The sequence below is a fragment of the Lygodium microphyllum genome, chromosome 21, assembly GCF_053477565.2.
Source record: "Lygodium microphyllum isolate KBCC chromosome 21, Lygodium_microphyllum_v1.1.10, whole genome shotgun sequence".
Classification (NCBI taxonomy): domain Eukaryota; kingdom Viridiplantae; phylum Streptophyta; class Polypodiopsida; order Schizaeales; family Lygodiaceae; genus Lygodium; species Lygodium microphyllum.
Window position 1 is genome coordinate 9,889,018 of NC_141155.1, and position 15,316 is coordinate 9,904,333.

The 15,316-nt window shown below is 40.3% G+C and overlaps 1 protein-coding gene across 10 annotated transcripts in view; it reads left to right on the plus strand.

Annotated features, from left to right (window-relative positions):
* Window positions 1–15,316, plus strand: part of LOC148017734 (uncharacterized) — a 76,544-nt gene that overhangs the window by 45,482 nt on the left and 15,746 nt on the right. For 8 of the 10 annotated variants that reach the window (XR_015687716.1, XR_015687715.1, XM_087661852.1 and 5 more), the window contains 2 exons: window positions 2,273–2,568; window positions 2,771–2,826. Coding sequence is in view for 8 of the 10 variants with exons in the window: in XM_087661852.1 (XP_087517978.1) it covers window positions 2,273–2,568; window positions 2,771–2,826 (352 nt within the window). In the remaining 2 variants the exon portion in view is untranslated. Of the gene's footprint in view, window positions 1–2,252; window positions 2,569–2,770; window positions 2,864–15,316 lie in introns of those variants that run through there. The other 2 variants (XM_087661853.1, XM_087661855.1) reach the window with 2 other exon arrangements.

The following is a 15,316-nucleotide window of genomic DNA, read 5'->3' on the forward strand; positions in this document are numbered from 1 at the left end:
CCACCAGAAACTGCCACCTACTAGCATCAGCTGCCACCCTCCTTGCAGTGTCGTCGCCACACCAGATCTGCTTTTGCTATCAGCCACATCATCCTCTCCTATTGGAACTGCTGCCTTTTTCTGCCAGTCTGGAGGGCTGTCACCATTAGATGCATCATCTTCACCATATCAGATTGGGCTGCATTTTCAGCCTGCATGCCCATGTTTTGCTGCCTAACATGAGCATCCTGCTACATGGAGACACGTGTCCCATTCCTTTTTTCTGCTACACATCATCATCATCATCATTAATGGTGAACTGTTGCTGCTGCATTTTGGGACTCATCTGGAGTATGACATGCACTCTTGGAGCTGCTCTCAACGTCTCCCATACCTATCTCAGCTCACCTTTGGCCTAGTTCTCAAGATATGAAGGTCCAAGCACCCTTATGAAAACTCATACTATATCAAAGAGAGAGTAGGGTTTGCAAGGAGAAACACAGAGTGTACAGCAAACACTGAGAGAGGAAAAACTTAGAAACTCAGAAGAAGAGTGAAGAAGATAATGAATGATGAATCATTGAATCATGCTGAATAGATCAAGCTGATACAATGGAGCAAAAGCTCAAAGATTGCATTGTCTTGGTTGATCTTGTGGCAATATTTGTAGGGAAACTGCACTATGAAGGGAGTGAAATGCAATCCTCCGGGTAGTAGGGTATTGAAGATAATGCTAAATGGTGAAGGAAAGGACAACCAGTTGTAAGGGGAGTGGAATGCAATCCTTAGGGGCCGTTGAAGTCAAGGAAGAAGATCACAAGCAATAGTCGCGAACTTTGGAGAGTGGTAATCAACAAGGGGGCCCACTGGATGCTAAAACGCAGCCACCGAAGGAGCAGAGATTGCAAAACACAGGCTACAGAGGGTGGCAAGTGCTTGTTGGAGCCATCATCGATGCTAGGAAGAGTCCAGTCTACAAAACACAGCCAGTGAGGCTGATTCCAGGTGTAGATCATTGTCGCCAGGTGGAGAAGAAGATGCTAGACTACAAATGCAGCCAGTAGAAGGTGCTGTCAGGTGGAGAAGCCAGTTGCCAAGTGAAGAGGACGGTTGCCATGCAGCTAGGAGATGGAGGGCAGCTGGATGATGTCACCTGAAGCCAAAATGCAGCCTGTGATGAAGAGGATTAGGGTGCTTGAGAGCAGGGAGAAACAGACCACGAACTGCAATGTCCTCATGGGGTGTGAGCAGCAGTGCAGAGACTAGAGAGAGACGAGAAGAATGTGGGAGAGAATGATTGAGAGTGTCAAGATAAATGAATGATGATGTGAACATGAGAATTTGAGATAGAGGATATGGTTCAAGAAGCACATGGGGGGATAACAAGAGGTCATCTACTGTTGAAAATAGAATTCCTTTTTCATAAACAAATCTTTTTGGGGCTTTTTAATTGGATTAAATTAGGTTGAAATGCATGACAATTTTCTATGCATTGAGGCCTTCAATTTTAGTTGCTCAACATGTGGTAGAGGAGATACATAGATATTATCTTTGGGATCACCCAAATCTTAAGAGATTTGGAAGAGAGCTCTTAGGTTGGTTTTCCTAGTATAGATGACACTATGACAATGACCTGGAGTCTTGGAGAGCAGATTCTTGGGTCATAGACAAGAGGCCTAGCTTGCCGTTATGAGGGGAGTCTTTAATTTCTCATCCTTGGGCAGTGTTTGAGGATCCATGACAGTGATTCTCCGGGATCTAGATGGAGAGATTATCCAAGAAGGTGGGAGATGATATAGGGACACTTTAAGTGCACACGAATATATTCATATCCTGCTGTTGGAATTTTTTGACTTGGATCTGCAAATGGTCTGATATGACAGGCCACAAAATTGGCTCTTTACAAAGCCCTTGTATAATGTATTAGATACTCTTGAGTGGAGATGTGTTCTTCTGTAATTATTCTGCTGTTCACAGGGTTGTATTGTGTTTTTATTGAATTCTATTTGATGAGTCAGTTATAAATAGGATTTTCTTATCTAGGAAAAAAACAGTTTTCAGTTTCTGGTTGAATAGCTACTTCTATTGGATCTGTGGATTGCAAATGTGTCCTACTGAAATTTCAGCATTCATCTTGCTGAACTAGTGATGGATGTGCTTACATGCAGTTTGCTATTTGACATGGAATGATGGTTTTTGAGCTTTCTGAGTTTGTTGATAGATTCTATGTCAAGTTGCAGTACAGTGATGAAATGCCACTGTCAAACTGATAGGTCTTTTTGGTCCTGCTCAGAGGGTGGAGGTGTTTCTAGTGATCATAGAGATGATGCATGCTCCGAATCGACACGAATGAGCAATACTACACCTCACAAAATCTGCGTTTCTGGTGTAGCAAACAAAAATTTAAGCAGACCAAGTTCAAACAGGGCTCCTAAGCTAGAAAGTCCTGGATCTGCAAAAGGAAGTTTAGCAGACATTGAAAGTTCAGTTCATAATGAAGAACATCAGGCAAACAGATGGTCAGAAGAAGAAGGGAAGATAGTCATTCAAAGTGTTATTTATAATGCAGTTCTTCCAAGTACTGATGAGGTAAAATTTAGATGATTAATTAGTTTGATGCTATGTTTTTCCCGTTGTTGTAGATGAGATGAAATTTCATAGTTCAAGGTGCTGCTAACCTCAGTTCACCATCTAGCTGTAAAATATTTTCCTTTACTCACACACTTAATGAGTAAAGAAGTTGAAGGAAAATTAGGAGTCAAGCGATTCAATATCAATCTTGTTCACACAGGTTGGTTTGCAATGGAGGATCTCAGAACTGCGAGTTGCATTACGAGCTTCTGAGAGGTGACATGTTAAGAAATGTGGCAAACACCTTGACATAGTAATTCACTATTGTTAATCATAAGTAAGCTCCTTTAAACAACTAAACTGGTAGTGTTTTTTGGAGTCATGCATTCAGATCAAGACAACTTTTGATGCTGCATATGCACATACTTGGTTTATTTATAGATATTGTGGAGCAGAGAATTGCTGCTCACTAGTTTGGGAATTGAAATGGTCAATGTGTTCAGGATTATTGACATAAACTTCTATTCCAAGCTCTTTTGCTCAATAGTGACTGCTTTCAACACCATTGTGAGAGCCTTAAACATGCTCAACAGTTGTTGGATGCCCAACTGCTTTCATACACTCTGATACTGCAGTGTCAATGGTAATTGTTGCTCTTCATTGGCACACTTTTGAACTGCCATCAAGCCATCCGTTTTCAAGCTCATTGTTGACAGTAACCAAGGATCATGATAACTTTAGGTGTAGGCTACATGGTTCTCTGAAAAAGGAATTGAAAATAAGGATTGGATGTAGATTATAGAATGCTTGTTGAGCTTTAAATGCTGCCTTGTGCTGTTCTGCAATTAATCGGTTTTCTTGTTTTATCGCCTTAGGTCGCAGTCACAAAATCCATCCAGTAAGATCGAATCTGCAGTAAACACAGTTCCTTTTTGGCAAACAATTGAGAGTGCTTTACGAGCATAGATTAGTTCTTCTGCATCCAGCCTCTTTCCACAAGAGGAGCTTGCCGAGATACTTGAACCCTCCCATGGTTGAGCAGCTGCTGGAGCATTCTCTGAGGGAAATACTCAGATAGTAAACACTACATCAGACATATAGAGGATCTAAAGCTATCATCCAATCTTCTCCAAAAGTCAGCTAGGAAAATCGGTGAGATTCCTTGGCCAATCCAATGTTGCATAGCAATTGGTGTTCCTCTAATCCTACATATTTGGATCCTTCTCCCTGCTCTGGTGGTGTATCTAGAAAGGGATCTCTTCAAACCCACCCCCTTGGGTCCAACTAAAATCTTTGGAGAGGCCTACTTTGATAAGCCAAGTACCTCCAATCATCCATTGTGCATGTCACTTTATCCGTGTTTGAGCAACTCCTATGACAATGAGCTGCCACTCACCCTTTGATGAGCGCATTCCATGAACTTTGGCTGATCCAAATCCTCCCTCTTGAATGTGCCATCCTTCTGCATTGAAGAAGTGAAAATTCTCTCCATTGTGGTGACCATTGCAAGAAGAATGCCTTCCTTTGGTCTATAAACCAATCTAGGTTTGTGGAGCCTGCATGAGTTTCCCACTCTTAGGGATTCCGTTCATCATCGTTTCCATGATGCTCTTGGCACCCTTGATGCCTTGAAGTCTCTTTCTTTGTAAATCAGCCAATAAAGCAAGAAAAGCCAACCACTACCCCACTATAGAAGCTACTTGAGTAGAAAGCCTCCCCCAAGAGGGTTGTCCTTTGTCCTATGATGGTGTGGCTTGTCTTTGTCCTCAAGACACGGTTGAAGAAAAGAGGCTGTTTTTAAAGCTAAAAAGGTGCATCACACACTAAACCTTCATTAACTCGTTTAGACAGCCCCAAGACAAAAATTTTAATGGACGATGTGCTTCACTGTCCCACACTTTTGGTTTGTTCCTCATCTATAAATAGATAGTTTGCATCCTCACTTGAATCTTTTCTCATCTAGTCTCCATCACGGTTGCATCATCCACCATTCCTAGCTGCTGCTGTGACCAATTGCTGCTGCTGCCTTCATCATCTAGTGGCTGCCATCATCAGCGTTTGGTTCCAGCTTGCTGATGTCATCTTTAGAGCTACTGTGACCATCTGGCCACTGTTGCCTTCATCTACGGGTGGCTGTCATAGTTGCACTTTGCCCCATCTGCACTCATTATCATCTCTAGCACCATCATGACCAGTTTCAGCTTGTGTTTTTGTCGTTCTAGTTGACACTTGATTGCTAGTTACCATGTGCATTAGTCGTATTTGTGAGAGTGTGCAACAGAAAGAGGAAAGTGAACACAGAGAGGAGACAAAGAGAGAACGCATGAGAGAGAAGGAACAGTGTGATTGCAATGGTTGAAGATACAGGGCTGCAATAGTCAGCCCCAACACGTAGCTCTATGTGCCAGTGTGGGTGTTAAACGGTAGTAGGGGGATGAGAGAATGAGGAGGGCTGGCTGATCATGAAGGATCAATGATGGATGATAAGAGTGGGAGGGCAGGCCACCTATATATAGGCAAAAAAGTGGGAAAACCCTAACTATCGTCAAATCCCTAAAAACTAGCCAAAAGCGCACAAAAGGAAATACACTAATATATCCTCCATCTAAAGTGTCTAAAATACATAAAATGACGGACAAATACAATATCAGAGCTCCTAATGTCCCGTTTGACCTAGATTGAGGTTCATAGGTAGGAGAATGACTACACAAGATACACATGACTGTTGCTAACACACCCTCTCAGATCTTGGATGTGGCAGAGTGTCAAAGGAGATGCAAATCAAAGGGTGCTAGGAAGAGTGTCAATGTCGATGAAGTCTATTGATGAAGAAAGCAAGTCAAGGAGCTAGACTCCCTCTCCATAGAAAAATACGATCAAACGAAAGGCCACCAAAGGGCAAGGGAAACGGAAAGACTTGGAATGGATCGCTCCTAAAAATCCTAGTCTAGAATGGATGAGCCAAGTCTCTGATCCAACTATGAGATGATAGCGAGGAACTATCAAAGGTGCCATAAGTTGCATAGAAACAATAGGGATCAAGGGCCAAATGGCAAGGGATGGTGGCTTGATGATGAAGAAAAGGGGTTGTTTTAAAAACGAAAGGCCTAAAGTAGATTGCAAACTTTGAAGAAACTCCTCATGATCTTGGGAAGCTCTCTTTGAAACACAAAGGGCCAGGAAATCCACAACCATATCACTGATTATTGTTCCCCTTTGAAAGGAATGGGAGGTATGAGGGAACCACTAGAGAAGATGTTGGGGGATGGGATGGAACATATGGGATAAATGGTGCACAATCGGAAACGAGTGTGGCAATAAAAATGTGTCTCGGAGGGCCTTGCACAATGGAAGGGGAATGGAGCATAGATAGCCCCCTCTCCTCCCAACCCGTCACAAAAGTGGCTCCTGTAGAAGAATCCTCAACAAAGACGATTGACTCGGTGAAGACAACAGAGGTCTTGAGTTTAGGAAGGCCAAAAATTGAGAGAAGAGGGAAGCCCAAGTATAAAACATATAGGGCCTTAGAAACGGAGCTCGATGGACGGTCAAACAATAGAGGCAAGATGCCAACGCCGCTAATAGGCATCAAAGAGATGTCACTAGCAGTAAGGATACCCTTTGACGGATAGAGATCTTGCAACAAATCACCTCGGGAGTCATAGGACTCCGTGCACCATTGTCAATGAGCCAAGGTTGCTCAGAAGACAAGACAATGGAAGAAGGCTTCTCCACATGATAAAGGTGTACAAACATAGCACTTTTCCTTGGGGTGTGAGGTCTTCCCACAATGAGGACATGTGGGATATCCTCTACTTTTTCCCACAAAAGCTGAATCAGAGTCAAAAGATGACTCCAACTTCTTCCTCTTTCCTTTCTTTTGCTTGGCATGTCCTATACTTGGAGATAAAGACACATAAGAATCTGCCTTATTGTGACACACATCTTGCTCAAGCACCTGCTCAAGTACCTATGGGACTAGCCCCTCCTAAGTGAGAGTCTCCTGGCTACGAGAAGTGAGAAGATTGGTGTAGAACATATTATATGTCAATGATGGAAGATGTGAGAGAAGTGTCACAACTAGGTCCTCTGAAGAAATGTTCGTACAGAGGGATGCAAGCTCATCCCGTAGCTCCTCCATCTTGTGGATATGATCCCTCATTGTAGGGGAATTTGTGTGACAATAAAGCTATCAGAGCTTCAACTCGAGATATAATTGATGCCCAAATGTCTTGATCCGAAAGAGAGATGCCAATCTCCTCCAAACCTTTGTGGTGGTGCGTATATGTAAAACATGAATGGACACATAATCTGTACAACTCAAAAAAAGTACTTGCAAGAAAACAAAGAAGATGCTGGAATTGGGGTGTCCTCCATCTGTACAGGGTCTGTCGATCTGCAGGTCAACCAGAGATATAGCTGCAATAGGGTAGACGGCGAGTATCTGAGGTGAGAGAGATGGCCAAGCAGAGGGACAGATCTGCAAAACATAGATATGGCTGCAATAAATGCAGTCAAAACAGGTCAGAAAACTTGTCACCCAAGAGTTGCTTGAGGTCAAAATGAAAACCTGCCCTTGTAAATGTAGTAGTAAAGGGTTGGAAACAAGCCAGTCTACCTTGTTTGACTTCACACACAAGGTTTGCAGTACGTGAGGATGATGCTTGGCAAGTTTTGTCGTGGACATCGTGCTCCTCTTTAAGATCTTTGGTTCCAATGTGTGGCTTTGATACCATGTGAGTGCGCAATGGAAAGAGAAAAGTGAACATGGAGAGTAGAAGGAAACAAAGAGAGAATGCAAGAGAGAGAAGGAACAATGTGATTGCAATGGTTGAAAATACAAGGCTGCAACAATCAACCTCAACATGCAACGCTATGTGTTAGTGTGGGCACTAGACGATAATAGGGGGATGAGAGAGTGAGGAGGATTGGTTGATCACAATGGATCAATGATGGATGATAAGTGTGGGAGGGCGAGCCACCTATATATATATATATATATATATATATATATATATATATATATATATATATATAGGCAAAAAAGTGGAAAGACCCTAAATATGGTGAAACCCCTAAAAAGTAGCTAAAAGTGCACAAAAAGGAATGTACTTATGTGTCCTTCATCTACAGTGTCTAAAATACAGAAAATGACAGACAAATACAATGTCAGAGCTCCTAATGTCCGCATCTAACTCAAACTGAGGCTCACACGCAAGAGATGACTACAAAAGACACGTATGATTGCTAATAGGATTGTCTCGTTGACATTTGCACTTTTTTTGTCTTTTCTAGTTGCCATCTTGTTGATCTACATTCAAAGGATAGTTGCATTTTGCTTCAGATTAGACCCTAGTATTGTCACCTTGCTCTTGGTGAATTGTCTTGCTTTGGCATTTCTTCACAGACTCCGTTTTTATTGCCTACACACTTGCACTTCCTTAGCTTTGACTAGTGGTTTCTAGACTTGGGATTTGTCTTTGTTGGACGACTGTCACCAGATGGTGATACTTTTTGCAGTTACTTTGCTTACTTATATAAATATTTTATTTTATTTTTCTTTAGTTGATGTTGCTTTTTATCCCCAGAGTTCTCTTGGATTAAGCCGAGACCTTTGCATGGCTAGAAGAGGCAGCCATTGAGACAAATTGGACTAATGGTTTGTCTAAGCCTTGGGATTGGGTTGAATGGGCTTTGAAGAATAGAATGCTAGTGGTTTGGGACTGTGTGCTTAGCCACTGGAGATAGTGCATGACAATGAGCTTGGCCGAGACAAAAGATGCACATGTGAGAATGCCCACAGAATGAAAGTCACCGTAATTGAGCCACATTAGACTTTTTGATGTGGTTGCAATGATAAAAGTTGCTCGGAACAACTTGAGGAATGCAGGGGTCACCATTTCTAAAATTTAGAGGGTTACTATTTTTGGACTCCAGAATTTGTTTGCATCATTATCTTTATTTTTGCACGAGGATTAATTCTCCGGTTTGTGCCGAGGCGAAATTTTGCACCAATCATGGAGAATTTTAGATTGGAAGGTTTAAACGGGAAAATTGTTATGTGTATGCCATGTGCCACAATTTAGGCACAAATTTTCAAAAGAGAGAGAGTAGCAAGGTTGAATGCAGGAGCAGCAGATTTGAGCGTAAATTTTTTTTTTTGGGGTTGAGGGCAGATTGTTGCAAGTACATCAGCTATGGAGAGTATTTCTTCGTCTGTGACTCATGTACAAAGGTAGAGTCTACTCTTTCTGGTTAACTCTCTCTCTATTCTCAGAGGAAATGCTTTGCATGATAGGTTGATTCAATGGAATGTACAGTTCTGTGTTTTCTTTGCTCTTCTGTTGAGGCAAGAGCCTCGTTGTCCAGGTTCAGGAGCAGCTGATTGCTTCTCCAATGCAGGAACTAAAGAAAGTGATGACCATGCCATACAAAAACAGGGTTTTCAGCTTTGATTTAGTGCAGTTTGAGGGACTGTTTTACTATTGGAATGATGCCAAGGTCAAAGGGTTTATGGAACATATCTGGAGTGGAATAAGGCTGAGAATAGGTCAAGAAATAGGTGAAAAATAATATATACAGAGTTCTGCAGATTGCAGTTTTAATTATTGAGTTATGGTCACAGAAAGTGTTTTTTCCTACTTGGAATGTTGTTTTGGATATATTGCACTGTCCTTATGTAATTGAAATTCACTTAGAAAAGATGAAAACCAAGTGTTTACAAGCTTTGTACTTTGGAACTTTTTTTTTTGTAACTTTCCATCTTTTATTTGATAAAGAAATATCAAAAGGGGCGTTGGACCTCGGGGCCAATTTGAGGGAGTGAGATCTGTGTTTGTGTGTGTATGTGAAAAGACCAGGTATTAATTGAAGGGACTATCACTTTATGTGAGTCATAGACCGATTTCATGGTTTCATTGCCAAGATTTGAACGCGGGGCATCTCAGATTTCTTTTAAACGGGACAAAGGACAAAAAAGACCTCTTTTTGGCAAATCATTTGAAGAAAGAAAGGCTTTAATGATGGTTGGGAAATGCTTTATATGTGAACAAAAATTCCATATTGCTTCGAAGTGCCCACAATAATCTTCTAAAGATGTGGAGGATAAAGATGCGCCAAGTAAAAAGAAGCCATCATTGGCTTAGTGCTTGATATGATGGGAGATCAATCAGTTGATGATGCTACAGAATTGTGTAAAGCTTGGGGAAAGATTAGAGATTCCAGAGTGCTTATTTTCTTTGATCTTGGAGCTTGTGCAAACTTTATTTGATTGGCATTGGCAGCTAAGCTGGGTATACGTCCCGAGGAAATGGGGCCAACTGGATAGGTTGATTTGGCATGCCCAGGACATATTGAACCCGTCACCCCCATTCTTGGCAAACTTTGTATGCACATTTAGAGCTATGTGGACACAGAGGAGTTTCATATTATGCCTTTAGAGGGCTGTGATGTTCTGTTGGGAATTCCATGGTGCCATAGGAAGCATGCTATTTTGGATACTTACAATAGAACGATTACTCTTGTACATAGGAGCAAGACTCATGTGTTAGATGTGAAACTTGAAGGAGAGTCTGTCCCAGTTGTTTTGCTTTTGCAATAACTTCTGTAATGAAAAATCATATTTTTGCGTATTTGGTTTTTACAAAGCAAGTTAATGAAGTTGACAGTAATGTGTTTGTACTAGATGAAAGTAAAAGGGCTTTCTTGGATAAATTCAGTGATTGTTTCTCAGATTCGTTACTAGGAGAGTTACTCCGTGAGAGGCCTAAAGATCATATCATAGAACTTATTCTAGGGACTAGTCTGCTGAATAGGCCACCGTACAGGGTCAGTGCAGCGCAGTAGAAAGAGATTAGGACACATGTTAATGAGCTTTTAGAGAAGGGACCCAGTAGTTCTCTGTTTTGTTCACTTGTGTTGCTAGTTTAGAAAAAAGACGGCTCTTGGCGAATGTGTATTAACTACAGAGCCTTGAATAAGAACATGATTAAGAATAGGTTTCCGATTTCAAGGATAGATGACATTCTTGATTGATTACAAGGAGCAAGAATGTTTATCATGATAGATTTGAAAAGTGGATACCATCAGATCAGAATCAGGCCAGAGGATATCCATAAGATTGCTTTTTGAATGACATTTGGTTCTATGAATTTTTAGTTATGCCGTTTGGATTGACCAATGCCTTGCTACATTTAACAGGATGATGGATAGAATTTTCCGCCCTCATCGAAGTTTCGTTGGTACATTCTTTGATGATGTGATTATCTTTTCAAAGAATGAAGAGGAGCATAGAAAATACTTAGTTATTGTCTTTAATGAGCTTAAGCGTAACAGATTGCTCATTAATGGTAAGAAGAGTGAATTCTTTTTGAAAGAGATTCACTTCCTTGGGCACATGGTTTTAAAAGATGGTGTGAAGACGGATCTTACAAAGATAGAAGTAATTGTCTCTTGGCCAGACTTGAAAACTTTTCATGATGTTCGCAGTTTCCTTGGCCTATGCTGTTACTACAGAAGATTTGTAAGATACTTTGCAGAGATTGCTTCTTCTTTACATGTGCTTGAAAAGAAGGATGTCAAATGGCAATGGACTGAGAAAGAGAAATTAACATTTAGATGTTTGAAGGATAAAATGACTACAAATTCAGTACTTATTTTGCAAGATGTGTCTAAGCCATTCGTAGTGCAGCATAATGCATGTGGAAACAACATTGGTGGTGTATTAATGCAGAATGGCCGAGTTGTGGCATACGAGAGTAGAAAAGACTTACCAAAATTTATGAGAAAGAGTTATTGGTTGTGATTTTGTTGTGATCCATGCACTTTCTAGTTGGAAGCACTATTTTCTTGATGCTGATTTTATAGTGCAAACGGATCATCAAACGCTTAGATACGTTCTCACACAGGCTAAATTGTCAGAGAAACACATGCGTTAGGCAAATTTCCTATCTATGTTTCATTTTCAGATAGTGCATGTGGAAGGCAAGAAGAATGTAGTTGCAGATGCTTCATCTTGCAAACCACAGGTGTCAGCTGTTTCAATTTCTTACCACCATGAATTGGATGATATGAAAGAGCAGTATGCTGATTACGCATATTTCTCTGAAATCTATGAACAGTTGATCAATGACCAACATCATGATCATTATGTGTTCAAAGAAGGCTTTATCATGATGCATGGAAGACTATGCGTTACAAAACAGCTAAGGCCAAAAGTTTTATTAGAAAGTCATGCTCCATCGTATGCATGACATCATGGTATAGATGCTACAGTCAAAGCGGTAGCGACTTTCTTCTATTGGCCAATCTTAATCTAATGTTGATGTATATGTCAGATCTTGCCTTGTATGCCAAAAGATCAAATTTGATAGACAAAAGGCACTAGGATTATTGCAACCATTGCCTATTCGAGAAAGGCCATGGGAAAGTATTGCCATGGATTTCATTTTTGATATTCCAAGAACTTCTTTAGGGAATGATAAAATGTGGATTATCATTTGCAGATTTAGCAAGTACCATGGAATGCCACGGTCAATTGTTAGTGATAGAGACCCAAGAATGACTAGCTTATTTTGGAAAGTATTGTTTGAAAACATGGGCACTACGCTGAAATTTTTATCTTCTTGCCATCCACAAACTGATGGACAGTTTGAAGAAGCAAATTCGACTGTTTTAGATATACTGAAGTGTTATGTTTCAGACCATAAGACTTATTGGGAACACTACTTGCCATTGGTTGAGTATGTATACAATAATACGGTGCATTGGTGTACTCATCTATTGTAAAAGTACCTTTTGAGATTGTGGAAGGTGAAAAGAAACTGCCTTCCATTTTGCAGACAAAAGATAACGTTTTTGAAGCAGATCTTTATGTAAAAGATTGGGAAGAAGCATGTAAAAAGGTCAAGTATGCCTTAGAAAAGTCACAAGCTAAACAGAAAAGAGCTACTGATAGTCATCGTCGGGAACTCTTGTTCAAAAAGGATAATTGAGTCTTATTGCGTTTTGAAAAGGACGTTTGAGAAAACGGAAGGGCGAGGAACGTTTGTTTCCAAAGCATAGTATGCGTAACTATGGCCCTTTTCAAGTCTCAGGGAACCTATAGTGACTTAGAAAGCTTTTGGAAGCAATGTACATTCTCTATTGTACAGTTGAATGTTGCATCTCATTGAATAATGCACAATGTATGGTTTACACTTAGCATTAACATGTGTATCATTGAATGAAATCTTAGTGCTTTGAAGTTGTATTTGTTACACTTCAGTTGAATGGTTATACATGTGATACTAATAGTTCGGGGATATGTGCTATCGCCTTGTGCAAGTGATACATGCGATGGCACTAATAACATAGAGAATCTTGTTATCGTTTTGTGTCATCTGGTAGCATGTGTGGCATGCAATCGAGGTCGCTTGTTTCTTTCAAGAGGGAAGGGGGGTTTGTCACTAGGTGGTGATACTTTTTGCAGTTGCTTTCCTTATTTACTTATATAAATATATATATATTTTTTCTTTAGTTGTTTTTTCTTTTATCCCTTAGAGTTCTCTTGGATTAAGCCACGATCTTTTTATGGCCAAAAGAGGCAGCCATTGGGAAAAATTGGACTAATGGTTTGTCTGAGTCTTGGAACCGGATTGAATGGGCACTAAAGAATAGAATACTAGTGGTTTGGAATTGTGTGCTTAGCCATTGGAGATGGTGCAGGACAATGAGTTTGGCCAAGACAGAAGATGCACATATGAGAATGTCCACATAATAAAAGTCACCGTAATTGAGTCACATTACACTTTTTGATGTGGTTGCAATGAAAAAAATTGCTCAGAACAGTTTGAGGAATGCAAGGGTCACCATCTCTAAAATTTAGGGAGTTACTATTTTTGGACCTCGGAATCTATTTGCGTCATCATCTTCGTTTTGCACAAGTATTAATTCTCTGATCTGTGCCGAGGTCAAATTTTGCATCGATCATGGAGAATTTTAGAGCGGAAGGTTTAAATGGGAAAATTGTTACGTGTATGCCATGTGTCACAATTTGGGCACAAATTTCCAAAAGACAAAGAGTAGCAACGCTGAATGCAGGAGCGGCATATTTGAGCTTTTTTTTTTTGGTTGAGGGTAGATTGCTGCAAGCATATCAGCTATGGAGAGTACTTCTTCGTCTTTGACTCATGTACAAAGGTAGAACTTGCTCCCTCTAGTCAACTCTCTCTTTATTCTCAGAGGAAATGCTTTGCATGATGGGATGATACAATCAAATGCATAGTTCTGTGTTTTCTTTGCTCTTTTGTTGAGGCAAGAGCCTTGCAGTTCAAGTTCAAGAGCAGTTGATTGCTTCTCCAATGTAGGAACTAAAGAAAGTGATGACCATCCACACAAGAACAGGGTTTTCAGCTCTGATTTAGTGCCATTTGTGGGATTGTTTTACTGTTGGAATGATGCCAGGGTCAAAGGGTTTATGGAACAGATCTGGAATGGAATAAGGCTGAGAAGAAGTCAAGAAACATGTGAAAAACAATAAATACAAAGTTTTGCAGATTGCAATTCTACACTTGAATTATTGAGTTACGGTCACAGAAAGTGTTCTTTTCTACTTGGGACGTTGTTCTAGATATGTTGTATTGTCCTCATGCAGCTGAAATTTACTCAAAAAAAATGAAAGCCAACTATTCACAGGCTTTGTACTTCAGAATTTTTTTCTTTTTGTAACTTTCCGTCTTTTAATTGATAAAGAAATACCGAAAGGGGCGTTGGACTTTGGGGCCAATCTGGTGTTGAGCAAGGGAGTGAGGTCTCTGTTTGTGTGTATGTGAAAAAACCAGGTATTAATTGAAGGGACTATTGCTTTATGTGAGACATAGACCGGTTTCAACGATACACTCCAACCTATCTCAACTTGCTTCCACAAGAGTGATTGGCTGTTGGATAGCTTCGCCCTTGAGCTTTGTGTACACATTCCTTTATCATTTATTCATTCAATATTTGGTACTTTTCATCCGTTCAATTTATCTTCATACAATAGTTTTGTGTTTTTTACTAGTGTTTGTATTCACGATGTTTCAATTGTGGTTGTAGACTTTGTTTTCTTTTGCAAACCCTAGCATATCTTCATAGCCACATCTTCTCTTCAATCATTAATGTCGATTAAAGAAATTTGAAGTCCTAAAGATATTGACCTCCAAGCTTGAATGGTTCCAACAAATCTTTTCAAACTTTATGGCTTTGATATCTTGAAAAGTCCAATAAATGCTAAGCAGCCATGGTTGATTGTTGGATATTAAAGCCTAAGTTGACTTGAGTTTATAGTAACTTGGGATAGAGTATCGACAAATGCTCTAGCGTTAGAGACTAGAGGTGGGACAACGTAACTTTTTTTTAAAGGTGATGTGTGTTGCCAAACCACCATGGACTATTATTATCCAAGCTTCTCTCAAGGATTGGAACCTTTGGCATGGTAATACGAAGAGTCAAGGTTCGTGGTGACATGTGCTTGTTGGTTGAGGTTCCGTTTTCTTCATTTGCTTTAGTCCTTCTCAACCATTTGGTGTGCTCATAAAAAATGGTGCTTTGCAAAGTTCAATGGCATCCAATAGAGGATAGATTGGTTACCAATTTGTTATAGATGGAAATTCTGGCCATGTCTCACCTACTTTCTTGGGACGACAAATTGAAGCAAAGACCTAAGTTTAATCGCACGACTCATCTTGGATTGGCCTCAGTGGTTGATGCCACCCTCTTGTCTCGAGGCACACATGTCTTTTCACACTAT